This window comes from Embiotoca jacksoni, unplaced genomic scaffold, assembly GCF_022577435.1.
Source record: "Embiotoca jacksoni isolate LCO1_2020_lvr unplaced genomic scaffold, fEmbJac1.0.p SCAF_29, whole genome shotgun sequence".
Lineage (NCBI taxonomy): Eukaryota > Metazoa > Chordata > Actinopteri > Embiotocidae > Embiotoca > Embiotoca jacksoni.
In genome coordinates, this window is record NW_027185380.1 from 3006694 (window position 1) to 3021460 (window position 14767).

The 14767-nt window shown below is 43.6% G+C and overlaps 2 protein-coding genes across 2 annotated transcripts in view; both read left to right on the forward strand.

Annotated features, from left to right (window-relative positions):
* Positions 1-955, forward strand: part of LOC138205498 (protein enabled homolog) — a 69119-nt gene extending 68164 nt beyond the window's left edge. Inside the window, exons 7-8 of the mRNA XM_069161512.1 lie at positions 55-378; positions 865-955. Coding sequence (XP_069017613.1) covers positions 55-378; positions 865-869 — 329 coding nt within the window. The 3' untranslated portion in view covers positions 870-955. The remainder of the gene's footprint in view (positions 1-54; positions 379-864) is intronic.
* LOC138205509 (protein enabled homolog) lies at positions 898-14053 on the forward strand. The gene is made up of 8 exons (XM_069161526.1): positions 898-998; positions 1268-1316; positions 1782-1833; positions 2000-2055; positions 3411-3478; positions 5909-5993; positions 8349-8406; positions 10115-14053. The coding sequence occupies exons 1-8, from the start codon at positions 898-900 to the stop codon at positions 10150-10152; spliced, it is 507 nt and encodes a 168-aa protein (XP_069017627.1). The 3' UTR covers positions 10153-14053.
* Positions 14054-14767: the final 714 nt, after the last annotated feature.

Here is a 14767-nt window from a genome sequence, read left to right on the forward strand (position 1 = left end):
TCCTGTGTCCTCCCCCCTCCCCTCCCCCGCCTCCCTCCCTCCCCCCAACAATAGACGTGGGGCAGACCCCGGGGTTGACCGCCCCCACCCCTCCCTCACCTCCACCCCTGCCACCCGGCTCCACTGTGACCACTCAGGCCATCTCACCCACCACCCCGGCCGCCCACCCTCCTCCGCCCCCACCTCCTCCGCTCCCTCCCACGCTGACTCCAGGCGGGACCCCCCCCTCCCCCACCGGGTCCACCTCCTCCTCCGGGGGCCCCCCCACCACCTCCAGCGCCTCCCCTTCCCACCGGACTGTTCTCTCCCGCGGAGGACCGCCCCCTCTCGGGCCTGGCCGCCGCCCTCGCCGGAGCCAAGCTGCGCAAAGTGCCAAGGGTGAGCTGCTGATTGGTTTATTGGACCACTGGGAGGCTGGACAACTGATGTCTGCACTCATCTTCATATCTGAACCACACGAGACACCAACACACAGTTCTGGTTCTGTACTTTGGGTTCAGTAAAAGTCTTTGACACAAACTGTTGATTGACACACAGACAGCACACTGTCACTGAAACATGTATGCATACACGCCATGTTCACGCATGACCTCACACACACTCTCTCACACACACACACACACACACACACAGAGTCACCATCTGTCTCGTGATCTCTCAGAGGAGGTTTTCATGTGATGCTGACAACGTCTGCTTGTGTGTAACATGGCAAAATACAGAAATCAACAATAAATTTGACCAAAGAAAAACACTGTACTATTTTATTATTTATTTCTTATGTGATGTAATATAGAAACACATTTTTTCTGCCTTCCGTTGTGTAAATACTTCCCTCTGATTGTGTTTGTGCTGGTGGCTCTGCAGAGTGATGAAGCAGGGGCAGCTCTGGCTGCAGCCATGTTGGGGGCGGCGGGGGCCAAATGTGAAGCGAGGGGCAACGGGCCGCTGGCCGGAGGAGGAGGGCTGATGGAGGAGATGAGCGCCCTGTTGGCCCGGAGGTACACCAACTCTACACACACTGTTTTAACTTCAGTCTCGAGCTAAGTATTTCAAACCAGGTCCAGATCGTACTTCACAAAACGAACAGAATACTTTGGGGTTTTATTCTCATGCTGTTTTTGTGGCGTATTTCTGGCAACACCTGTTATAATGGGTAATAATAATATTAATAATAATATTAATGACTGGTTTTCATTGTGAACATACTGCAGTGGCTGAAGGAACAAACAAGGACTTCATGTCTAACACCATGCTTGCTGTGTTTCAGAAGAAGAATTGCAGAGAAGGGCTCGTCTCCTGAACCTGACCAGAGATCAGTAAGTTTCTTTTAGTTTCTTGTGTTTTGCTTTCAAAAAGTTGTTAGATGCAGATATTTTAAAACATTTGCTGATTCAGCCTTTCAGTTATAGTTAATGATAAATCCCCCACAGTATCCTACCTACATCTGGCATTAGTGGCATTTATCATATCACATCATATTGACATCCTGCACCCCTAGAGAAGTGTGCAGCGTGGGCCTTTTTCTGCTTTTTCATTCATTATTTCATTGCATTTGATAAATACGATTTTTGTCTTAATCACACAAGTTTTATATTTTAATTCAAACTAAACTGAAAGTTTGTTGCGTCTTGATCTTCATTAATGTCTCTTCTCAATATATAAATAAAATAATATCTCTGTTTAAAAGATTTCAATTGATTTTGTGTTGAATCTTTATCAGCACAAGTTGCATTTGTCGCCTTGTCTTTGACCTTTGAACTGTGTTTCCGTCGGCTCAACAGGAAGAGGGGGATATCAACACCACCCCTAAAGTGTCCGCTTGTAGCACACCAGGTGAGCGAACCCAAAACTAATATCTAGTTCCACAATTCCTCCATTTTACAGCTATTATTTTATTAGCTTTTTTTTTTTAATGATAATCACTGGACTGCTGAACTGAAAGTGACACGGTCAGAGAAGCTGTGTTTCTTTGTTCCTCATGTGTGTGTGTGTCCTGCAGACATGCCCAGGAAGCCATGGGAGAGAACAAACACCATGAACGGTAGCAAATCTCCAGTTATTGGAAGGTACCGTGTCTCCACACGTCTCTGCTGTCCTTCCTGTTTGTCTATGATGTCATTTGTTGTAGATTTTTACATTTGAAGTACTGTTAATGTCGAAAGCTTTGAAAACATTTCATCGACTTGCAGACGAGCAGCGATGCTACTAAACCTTGTTTCTTCTCGAGCTCAGAGAAACAATATTATTGAAGCATTAGCATCATAAGCATGAGGCTCTGCTGGGGCTAACATCACCAAAGCTTATGTGGCCTTCATGTGCACTTTGGATGTTTGTTCGACACCACGGCGTTGTGGGAACTGCTGAACAGGAGACAATGATATCAGATTTAGATAAGCAAGTTTGGTTGGGTGAAAGCTTCACGACCTCAAGTAAAAGATATATTTAAAAATATTATATCAACAAGTTCACACGCTCACAAGTTCACAGGTTCACGCGCTCACAAGCTCACGCTCATACGTTCACGCTCGCAAGTTCACAAGTTCACACGCTCACAAGTTCACACGTTCACAAGTTGACAAGTTCACACGCTCACAAGTTCACACGTTCACAAGTTCACACGTTCACAAGTTGACAAGTTCACACACTCACACATTCACAAGTTGACAAGTTCACACATTCACAAGTTGACAAGTTCACACGCTCACAAGTTCACACGTTCACACGTTCACACGTTCACATGCTCACAAGTTCACACGTTCACACGCTCACACGTTCACACAGTCACCAGTTAACACGTTCACACGTTGACAAGTTCACACACTCACACGTTCACAAGTTGACAAGTTCACACACTCACAAGTTGACAAGTTCACACGCTCACAAGTTCACACGTTCACAAGTTCACACGCTCACAAGTTCACACGCTCACCAGTTAACACGTTCACACGTTGACAAGTTCACACGTTCACACGCTCACACAGTCACCAGTTAACACACTCACATGTTCACACATTGACAAGTTCACACGCTCACAAGTTCACACATTCACAAGCTCACGCTCACATGTTCGCAAGTTCACACGTTCACACGCTCGCACGTTCACACGTTCACTTGTTCACTTGTTCACACGTTCACAAGTTCACACTTTCACAAGTTCACACGTAGCCCTCCATGCATCTTCTTCTGTAGCATGAATAAAAGTCCTCCATAAACAGATGATGACACGTGCAGGATTGGAGCAGCTGAAAATACTTTAACTTTCCAGAACCAAACTGTAGTAATGAGTTCACCTCCTCCATCTTGAATCAGATGGCGGTGCTGCAGGTTCAATACAGATTATGTTAAGTAGGAGTTCCTGAAAACCATTAGGCTGAGGACATCCAGCCACAGACAAGCTTTAGTAAAATCAGTGTCTCTGCTGCTCACACAGACGAGAGTCTCCGTGGAGGAATCCCACGGGAGCAGATTCCTCCAGCAGGTAGAGAGACGAGGCCTCGGACAGTTTGACAAATCCTTTCTTTAAATCAATTTTTTGAATCAAGGTTTGCTGTGATGGACGTGGTCATTTTTTTGGGAGAGGACTTCTTTTTAAACGCTTGGAGTGACTCCTGTGTTGTCTTTGTGTTCCTTTCCAAAGTAGCAGCCTGCCGGCCGGCGCTGTCCATCTGTTGTCCGTGTGTCCTGTGGTGTTTTCTAACGCTCTGCTTGTCTGCTGGATGAGTTCTCATGTCATGTAGCCATTGTGTTTGCATGCTGATGTGCACGCCACGTTCACAACTTCTTTTCTTCCAAACTGGGAAATCCTGATGTGTGCGTCACATACTGTACACCATCCGTATCACTCCCACTAACGCAGACATGAGTGTCCGCCCAGCGCAGAGCAGACTTGGTAAAGTATTATCGTTGTAGAGCCAGAAGAGATCCAGCAGGCTGGCACAGATAAGGCTGTGTGCACACAAGAGAGGACAGTTGGGTGTTTGTGATTCAAACTTATTAAAGCAACTTTAATATGTGACACACAGAGAGCTGAGCACACCACCACGTGTCACCAACTGCATCGGTACATTTATAATTAAAAACATCATAAACCTCTTATGATCTCAATTTAATTATTACATCTTACATTATTATTACATGAAGTACCACAAACATAATTTCCCCTAATGCTTCCTGCCTGACGCTACTTTAATGAGCTGCTGCTGAGCTCGTTTCCTTTTCCTTCACTCCTCCTCTCTGACACACTTCCTCTCTTGAAGGCTGCTCAGTCTTCCGTCGAATGATTCTCACGTAAAGAGCAGAAATTTGCTGGCATTCTCCTCGTTTTCTTCAACACTGGTGTCCCACTAAGCTAAACAGACTGTGAACCCTTCAGAATGTGATCTGATCTAAGTTCTACAGACAAACACAATCTGCTTCAGCTCATGACACACAAAATATCATCTTTTATATCTTTATTGAATATATTTATTAAGTATTTCCAGTGCAGGAGAGAGAAGTAGGAGAACATACAACCTTTCTGAGAGTATGTTCTCTGTGTGCCTGCGTGGCTTCTCTTCCTCCCACTGTCCAAAGACATGCATGTCGGCTTCATTGGTGGTTCTACAAATGTCCCTCAGTTGGACTGAGAGCATGAACGGTCTTTGTTTCCGTCTGTCTTTAAGTGTTGGCCCTGTGATGGACTGGTGAATGTAGAGGGTGAACCCGTTGCGATAAGCTCCAGCCCTGTTTGCTCTGGACGTCCTTCAACCTGATTGATCATTCTGCATTTTGCTTTCGGATGCTCATTTCTCAGGAGAGAAGTCACAGCTCTAAATCATCTATCATTTATTCACGGTTTAATCTAACTGCTGACTCGTGAATATAAAAACTCTTCGCGATGACTTTGTAACACTTCTTTTCAACGCATGCTTGACATCAGCAGATACTTGTAAATAACAAACTCAACAAAATACACTTGTTTTTACTGACTGGACTTCAGCTTTGTTTTTATCTCCTGACTCCAGCTTTTGTTAATTACCTCAAGGGTTCACATATTTTGTCCAACCTAAAAGATACATGCAATATGGACAATAACAATATTATGATTTTGTGTAGATTTTGTTTGTTCATACCTGCTAACAGATAAAGATGTGATTATCGGATATTTCTGATTAATAATGTAGATAATTACAAAGCATTTACTTACTTTGTCCCGCCAGTGTTGATTTTTCTTGAAAGATGTAACCTGGAAAATATTTTATAAAAATAAAAATAAATACATATTGTTTCATGAAATAAATAAATTAGACATGAGCGCTTACTTCAGTAGGTTCTTTCCTTGACATGTGGGAGTGGGTGTTTCGATCAAAGAAGCTGCAGAGGTCTGGCTTCATGACGGGAATTTTCATCGGCTGCTGAAGCCTTTGTGTGCGCTTTTGTGTGTGTTTCCATGCATGTGTGGCCGTGTGCACGAGCCCAGTGTGTGTGCATGCGTTGACCAGGATTTGGCTCCTAACTGCAGTTTTGGCAGCATCGCTTTTGTATTTCATATTAATCTGAGACTTTAACTGAGGAAAAAAAAAACACTCCAAAAGCCTGACGACAGATACGCTGCAGGTCAAATACTGTGGCTGAGTTCTTTCTAATCTACATTCCCTCCTGATGCTGAACTACAATAAAGGCAGTTGGAGTCATATTTATCAAACTACAGTATATTATTTTTCCATCATGGTGCAGAATAAGTTGCAATCGAATATTCCATTGCAAAGTAAACAAACGTTGAGACACTAACATGAGGTCAGGTTCTTTAGTTCGGGGGATTTTTCTGAGATCAAAACATTTATTGGTCAAACATTCTTTCAGATAATGCAGTACCTTAAATCTTTTTTAATATCCTGACTTTCTGTCCGTTCTTTGTCTCTTTTGATAGACCTAAATCCACACCTACACCCACTGCGTCCTTAAGTGCCAACGGTGTGCCAACAGACGCTGTTGACTATGACAGATTGAAACAGGTGAGTGAAAACTTTAAGCAATGTTTCACAGATTTCCGGTTTCAGACAGACATTTGAAAATGTTCCTTTTTCCCTGTGTTGTTCCTGTACTACAGCAAAGTGAGATATTACATCGTCATGGCAGTTAGTTTGTGTCAAAATGTGACAAAATCTCTTTTCCTCTGTGGGTCAAAGGTCAACTCACCTGATCGATATTCAAGTCTGGAGGCAGCTGCATGCTGCACTATATCCATTCACAGCTCAGTCATGTGTGTTGTATCAGTGTTGTTTTGCCTCTTTGTTACTGATGCTGGCCTCTTGCACATGTTTTCATATCATAACTACAGTTCTTTTTTTTATGGCCCCTGATTTAAATCCATTGGGTTTATTTAAATTTTAATTATTTAACATGCAATTAAGCCTTTCATTGCTTTCCTGGATTTTCCCTGCAATTTCTAAATAACAGCACAGGTCCCCGCCGTTATAAATCCTGTGGTGATCTTCAGGATTGTGTTTACATGGACTCCAGTTATTATCAAATTTTTGAAATGTCCCGTTTTTGTGTTTGCTCATATCCAAACTTTAGAAACCTGAAGTCTTTGTCCCGGTTTTGACCATCCTGACTCTGCTAGCTGGAGTGCTCCCAAACCAAAAAGCAGGATACCGTTGCGTCCATACATCTTATCCCGGTTTTGACCACGACTGGTTTAACTGTGTGGGGGCGTGGCTTCAGCCAAGTGATGTAATGGTAACAAAAGAAAATGGGAGCAACGATTGTCTCACTTGTGGAGCAGTTGAGAAGTGGAGTGTTGTCTTTTAGTGATCAAAGAGTTAAATATGCTGTCATGTACACTTTATTCATTATATTTATTATAATTTAAATATATTTATTTAATTATTTCCTGTTGCTCTCTTCTCTGGCTGCTGGCAATAAGGTTAATTCATATTATATTAATACATTATATGTAATAGTGCTAAACCCACTGTAAACCAAAGTAGTTTTCATTTTCAACAGCCACATTCAAACCAAATTAACCATTTCAAAATTGCTGCTTTGTGTTGTGCACATCACAAAGCAGCATGCAGTAATGAGTACCTGGGATACAACACAGGGATTTAAATATCCAGACTTTTCTGTGTTCCATGTAAATGCCGTAACCCAAATATAATCAAAACCGGGACGAGCCTAAGAACTGGGATTCTCAAATCCAATGAATGTCCCCCAAGATGTAAAATTTTCCCGACATGGCACGTGGCGATATTGTTAGGATAATTTGGTGTTGCATTTTAATCTGTTCGATTTTGGCTTGCTTTGGTTGGTGAACAACGGACCATGTTTTCTGTTGATGAAAGCTTTGGTTGCATTTTAGTTTCCACTTGAGCTGCAAACTCCTTCACGCACTGTAACAGCTGTGATCACTGCATGTAGCCGTCGTCCAGCAGAGAGTTGGGACGTTTCAGGGATGTCGAAGCACACGAGCATTCACTGTTCTTCTGTCCAGCACATCCACATTCATACCCAACACATCTCATGCAGCTTTTTTCATTGGTCAGTGTGTGTGTGTGGTAAATGGTCTGTACTTGTATAGCGCTTTATCACCTTTCGGTCTCAAAGCGCTTTAACATGGTTTTCCCATTCACCCATTCACACACTAATGAGACAGATCACCGTACAGGGTGCTGCCATCAGGAGCACGTTCACGCACTGATGGTACAACATCGGGAGCAACTTAGGGTTCAGTGTCTTGCTCAAGGACACTTAGGCATGTGGACAGGAGGACCTGGGGATCGAACCACCAACCTTCCGATTAGTGTTCAACCCACTCTACCGTCTGAGCCACAGCCTCCCATCCGTCTGTCCGTCTGTCTGTCTGTGTGCGTGCGTGCGTGTCTCTCTGTGAGTGTGTGTGTTGTCAGTGTGTGTGTGTGTGTGTGTGTGCTCCTCCCTCCTCCCTCTGTGAATGAGCCTGCTAGATAAGTGAAGTCTGTCAGCGTCCTGCCTATCTGTCACAGAGACAGATGACACCCTGTCAACTCACTCTGTCATTGATCATAGATTATAGATCAGACATGAGGTTTATGATACTAATTGAGCCACATAGTCTCTCTGTCAGTTTGTTTCGGTCTTTAAGTGTTTAGGTCTGATCTCACTGGGATTCCCTCTGCAGGGATTATCTGCTTTGTAAAGTAGACAGAGAATCTTACAGCCACAGGAAGCTGTCATCTCCTTCTGAAGTCATGTGACCGCTGAAGGGCAGCTGAAGTTAGAAAAGAAACCTGCGAGGTCGCATCAGCCTGTTTTGTCTCTTCTCTGATGACATTTATCATGTTTATATGGAAATGTGACATTGTGTTTTTTTTTTTTTCATATTTCAGGACATTCTTGATGAGATGAGAAAGGAGCTGTCAAAACTAAAAGAGGAGCTTATTGATGGTAAATATCAGTGAATCCACTTCATCCTGCAGAAAGAGCAGTGGAGTCTCTTTAGTAGTAGATCAACACTCCTGAACACGTATCAGTCACTCCTTCTGTTCTTTCATTCCTTCCCTCCAACAGTGATTGTTAGATAACTTGTATTTTTCAGGAGTATATTGTGTTCAAATGCTGGCGGGAAACAGGAAATGAGAGAACACACACATGATCTTCTCAGAAACATACAGTCATTCATTAACTGTTGTCAGAGGTGATAGATTATTATGGCTTTTTAATGTAAGAACGTGGTGGTTTATGTTCATGAGAAGGAGCTACAAGCATGTTGTTCACACACTGAATCTTTTGGAAGCTGCACTCACAGCAGCAGGTTCAAAAAGTGAGTTTCACTATCTTCCTGCAGTGCTGGAGGCCGTCAGGCTGCACGCAGCGTCCGACGCAGCGTCGGAAATCTAGACTGACAATACCAGGGTGGATAGTCCTTCCATGTTAGGACTCTTGCTAGTTTAGACAGAGTTGTGTTGTTTCACATCACACACTGACAGGAAATGACCTCATCATGTGAACACATCACCCTCCAAAATATCTGCAGCTTTCATTATTTTACCCAGAATTCAGCGTGTTTTTGTTTCCTCTGTTTAACACTCAATAAACACACTGATTCTTCTGTCCAGCAGCAGCAGTGGAAAAGAAACACTTTGTGTTCAGGAACAGCTGCAGCTTCCTCACACGCTTTTAATTTGAAAATCCTTTATGTCGGTGGCCCCACCCCTTCCTGTACGGAGCCAAGATGGCAACCGTTTAGGGTGGAAAGTGTCTTAGAGTTTCAAAAAAATTAAAAGAAAAAGAATGAGATTTGGAACAAGTAAGCTTCCTTTTAATGCCTCTTCTCCTCCTTCATCCTCCTTGTGGGCGGAGCTTCAGCGCCACCAACTGTCTCTGCGTCTCAGTTGATGTGATGTCTCTTCCTCTGCAAAGGATTGTGGGTCAGAACATCCAGAAATTCATGTTGACCTGCAGACTGCAGAATACGACCAGATGGAGTCGAACATCCTGGTACTTTTGGCCTTTTGCATTTAGCATACCGAGCATTGGGAAGTAGGAGATGTTTGTCTGCGTACTGCGTAGGATGGTAGTATTGATCCTGGAACGCAGGGACAGAAACCACCTGGATGTCCCCCAACAGACGCACCTCATTCTGTTTTAGTGCTCAAGTTTCAAGTCCAGTTAATTCACTAACGTGATCAAGCAACATAACTCGCTGCGCGACAGCAGCAGTCTCTGGTCGGTCCAACCACCTCGTCGGTTTCTGGGACAAAGAAGCTTTATTCTCCAGCAGAGCAGGTTGCGGTATGAATTGGCTGACAGCTAATAGGACCCTCAAGGTTTCTTTAAAAGCCGTCGTTGTCAGGATGGTTTTCACGTGGACAACAAAGTAAATTTCTTTCTTTTTAATCCATTTTCTATGAAAGGAAATGATTCTGGTTCAGGTTCAAGTTCAAGTTCAGGTCTGACGGAATTTTTATGAAGCAGAATAATAATCAAGACAGCGACATGCATCATTGTGTATTTTTCTGAGGCTCCTCCCAGATGAGAGTTTTATTTCTGTACCTTTACCTGCTCACTGGGACGCTGCTTCCAGAAACATGGAGACCTGAGGTGAAGAAGGACTTAGTGAACATGTCTCTGCCTTTGTTCTCTGTGTCCTCAGCCATCAGGGAGGAGCTGGGAAAGTCCAGCACGGCGTAGAAGATCCAGACTTCCGGTTCAAGCATCACATCCACGTGACCAGACAGACGAACGGTCCATTTCAGACATGACGACTCAACGACAGAACAGAGACAAGAAGACGAGACGGGGAAGACACAACCATCATATTAACACACAGCAGGACATTATTGGGGGCAGAGACAACAACAGCAGTGGACAGGGTGGTGGGAGGCTTGTAACTCCTTGTAGCTGATAGCTGTAACTAACAGAAGACCTCGTGTTCCTGCCCTCCCCCTCCCCCACCTCCTCCCCACACACACACACACACACACACACACACACACACACACACCCTGCTGAGGACATCACATCCTGGAGGACAGTGCACAGTCTGACAGGGAAGCAAGTGTCTTTATGCAAAGATGATTTCTCTCTTTGTCCAACAATAAGAAGAAAACATGACAGAAAACAGAAGTGAAGTCCTGATGACACCGTTTCAACAACAAGTGATCAGAACAACGTTGACGCCCAACGTCACGATCAATAAGGCTCCTTTCATTCACAGACTGGAGACAGGAAGTAGGGATGGAAAATACAAACTTTTTTTCCCATAATGCCGTAGTAGCACGTGTGCGTGCGTGCATGTGTGTGTGTGTGTGTGTGTGTGTGTGTGTGTGTGTGTGTGTGTGTGTGTGTGTGTGAGTGTATGAGTGTGTGTGTGTGTGTGTGTGTGTGTGTGTGTGTGTGTGTGTGTGTGTGTGAGTGAGTGAGTGAGTGTGTGTAAATGTGAGTGTGTGTAAATGTGAGTGTGTGTGTGTGTGTGTGTGTATGTCTGTGTGTGTGTGTGTGTGTGTGTGTGTGTGTGTGTGTGTGTGTGTGTGTGTGTGTGTGTGTGTGTGTGAGAGGGTATGTGTGTGGTGTGTGTGTGTGTGTGTGGGACTGACTGTCTCTGGTGAAGTCCACCACTGCAGGACACTGTAAAGCTTGTCTTCCTCAAATACTATTTTAACCTGAATATGTACAAAAGAGAGAAAAAGATATTTAGGAAAAACAATCATATCTATAAATCATGTCTGTTTGCGTGTCGATGTGCGGACATATCAAGCAGCTCAATAATCCCATCTTTAAACAGGATGCTCGCGTCCGTCTCCTCGTCTGTAGAATCATAATCTCAAGTGTTGTTTCCCTCCTGAACTTGGACATTTTCTGTCTTCTGGTTTTTCATCCTGTTGAGTGGCAGGTGGACGAGACACTGAAGGTAGCTTCTCTACGAGACCTTATCTGTCAACAAAAAGTGCTGACTCACTATTATGCTGGCCAGACGTGTAGATAGAACTTTTCCTTCCAGTCATGTTGTCTTTCAGTACTGCGTTTGGTGCATGTACGGTCGTATTCTCTCGGCAAGTCACAAGTCTGCCACGAAACTGTCACAAGTTTTTTATTACAAGCAATAAGTGTAGCATCTATTTTAAGGCCCACCTGCCCCAGTTCTCAGTGTCCGTCTGTCCTCGTCGGCCCTCCAGCCGGACGATGTCGCTGTGTGTCACTGTTCCACTTCAAGTCAACCGCATGGCAGATATTCTGTAAAACTGAAGGCTAATTTGAATAAGAACAAGCATAACAGAGCAACACAGTAAGACATGATTTCATGAAATTGCATTATTTTTTTTAAAATTCACAGTACTTTCCTTTTATATTTTTATTTTTTGGTTTTCTATAAAATATTCAAGGATACTGTATCTTTAGCCACATTGGAGATGAACAGATTTTTTTAGAAAAAGGTGCACCAGACAACCCAAATGTGTGAGAGATGGTGTCCGAACGAGGACGTGAATGTGCCATTTATTCTTTCACCAGTGCTTACTACCGTTGGTTTCATCCTTTCTTTCTTTGCCTTTTTCTCCTGCCGCTGTCAAATCCTTAAAATGAGAAGCTGTATTTTCCCCTGTGCTGTTGCATCAATAAGGGAACCGTCACTTTATACTAAAAACACATTTGTTTCAACGTTTCAGCGCTGAGCTTGTTTCACTAAAAGCTCAAAGTACAATCAACTTGATATGTTTGGAGCTGAGAGACTGACGTCCAAATACTGTAGCTGTGGCTCCAAGATTACAGGCACCAGATAAAAGTCTGCGTTACAGTTCTGTACTCTTGTTGTCTGAATGAGATCCTGAGGAGGAGACAAACACAATCAAACCTCCAGACTGTCAAGCAGCCCCCACTGTGGGTCTGCAGGGGAGGCTGGAGACCGTCCAGAGGACTCCAGGGTCACGGACAAACTGTAAAGTGATGCTTGGTGACTCAGAATCTTTGTTGTTTTATGTCGTAGTTGCTGCAAAGCATCCAGCTGAGACCTTAAAAAGCAATACGGTGTGCATACAGTCTCCCCAGTTCACCCTTAACGCCGCTGCCTGATGAATCTGAACACCTTTCAAAATAAAAGCTCCCACGGCTCCCTTAATGACCTCATCATGACATTATCGAGGTTCCTCATCCAAAGCCACAGGAAACATAACACGGCTGTCAAAATGCTGAACAGTACTCACCATGGGAACTTATTTACATGGGTTGAAATCTGTGTTTGTGCCCCTTTAGATGACTATTACAGGAAGTGGCTGATGCGTTCTTATAATGCGCAGCTATAAACTTGGTATCCAAGCGAAACCTTTGTGAAGCAGTGGCTGTTGACACCTTCGTTGGATCTCATTCTACACAACTGTGTTCAAGGGCTTTGATGTTATAGCTTTGTTACAAAGGATGAGAAATCCCATTCTGAGAAAAAAAAAACATTGTTCCCCTCAGTTCCTGTCGAACACTTGAGTTGGGTTTAAAAAAATACTGTGATAAAAGCAACTGAGGTTACAGTTGGGCTTCAAACGGACGGACGCCACGATCCTTCGGTTTAAGTGAGGAGGAGTTTTGATTTCATGATTAGTTCCGACTGTTTCTTCCTCTCGCCCAGCTGTTTTCAAATAGAAACACCCAGCCAGGGTTTACATAGCAGCGATTGCACTTTAGGACAAAAACCCGCAGAGCTATGGGCCGGACTCTGACAGCAGTGGTTTAGGGCCTCTGGTGCCACCAGGGAGGATCTCTCACCAAAGGATTCAACCCGGCAGTCTCCTGCTCAACATTGTCGCTCTCAACAAATCGCCTTTCTTATTTTTGCATCATTTTTGTCAAGAGATCTAAAAACAGAGACGCGGTGACGGCAGGTGATGTTTTGATCGAGAAAAGTTGATCCTTTTGTGAAGCTATGTGGTTTGTGCCTTGTTCCGAAGTTGCATTTAATATGTCAAAGATTTAAAGTTGACTAGTAATAAAATCTGTAGGAACTGTCGTTATGATCACATGCAGTTGTGAATTTGTTTGTCTTTTTTTTTTCCATCACGGTCACTGTGAAGGAGAGTTCAGTGACCTACAATAGGTAGCGTCTGACACCAACAAAACATCTCTGCCACAAGATCTTTCTTTTTGTTTTTTTAACATCAATGTCATTTGTTTCCTTCAGTTGATTCTCTTACAGCTCAGCAGTACAATCAAACTTTGACACGAGGCCTACAAGGGTTGAAAGAGGATCTTCAGTCTGGAGAATTTTCCCTGTGAGGAGGTCCAGATGAGGCTGCAGTGCTCCAAGTTCCCTCACACCATTTTAGTGTTTGTGTTTCTTTACAAAAACCAACCTGTTGTATCCTCAGCGAGCTCAACTCCGTGTTAACGATGGAAACATTTCTCTTTGTCTGCTGAGGGAACTAACGTTGCGAATTCGTAGGAACAATTTAAGTGATGACTTTTGCTGAAGTAAGTTTTATGGATGGGTTTCCAGACTTTTTCTTTTATCATCTGCATTGTACCATACTGTTCTCTGTTAATTAGTCTTTTCTTACATGCTAACATATTGTTTTGTCTGAGCAAATTGAATAAAAATTGCAATACAAGACTAGAAGTTGTTTCTTTTGAAATGATGATCACTGCTTTGGTCCTTTAAAAAGCCTTTTCAGCTGGAGTCGTCTTGTTTTTCAGACTTGTAAGATAACATTTAATCTCATCACCTCCATAATTATGTCTATATATCACCACTATAAACTCGGGTAATGCTGTGGCAGAAAAAACCTGAGCATACTTAATTGAATTGTTTCATTGCTTATGAATTCAACTCTGCATCCACATCTGTAGTCACCCGAGGCCTCAGTCTCACTGCCCACTAACAGGACCACATGTCCACCCGCTCAGCGGCTTCACGTTGTCACTGAGCGGAGAAGAACAGGAAGAGCACGACACTCCTTTTTTTTTTTTTTAGCTTGCTTGATGCGTGTTTCTGCAGACCTTGACTCACTTTGACTCACGTGCTGCTGTCGTCAGTGAGCCGAGACCAACTGCTGCTGCTGCTGCACTGCTGCTGGCTCACAGGATGGAGGACGGGAGGTCAACCTGGAGGAACCTGGTGGGGCTTTGCACTTTGAGTGTGCTCAGGTACAAAGACTGCCTGACTGGAGCTGCTGATGGATGGCATGAACAAACGGGTACCAAAGGGAGGGCTGTGAAAAAAAAACAAGAGGAAAAGGTGGACAGAAGAAGAAAAGGGTTAGGAGTATTTCTGTGATGTATATTTAGTTTATAAAGACGCACTGCATGTCCTTATGTCCTTAAATAA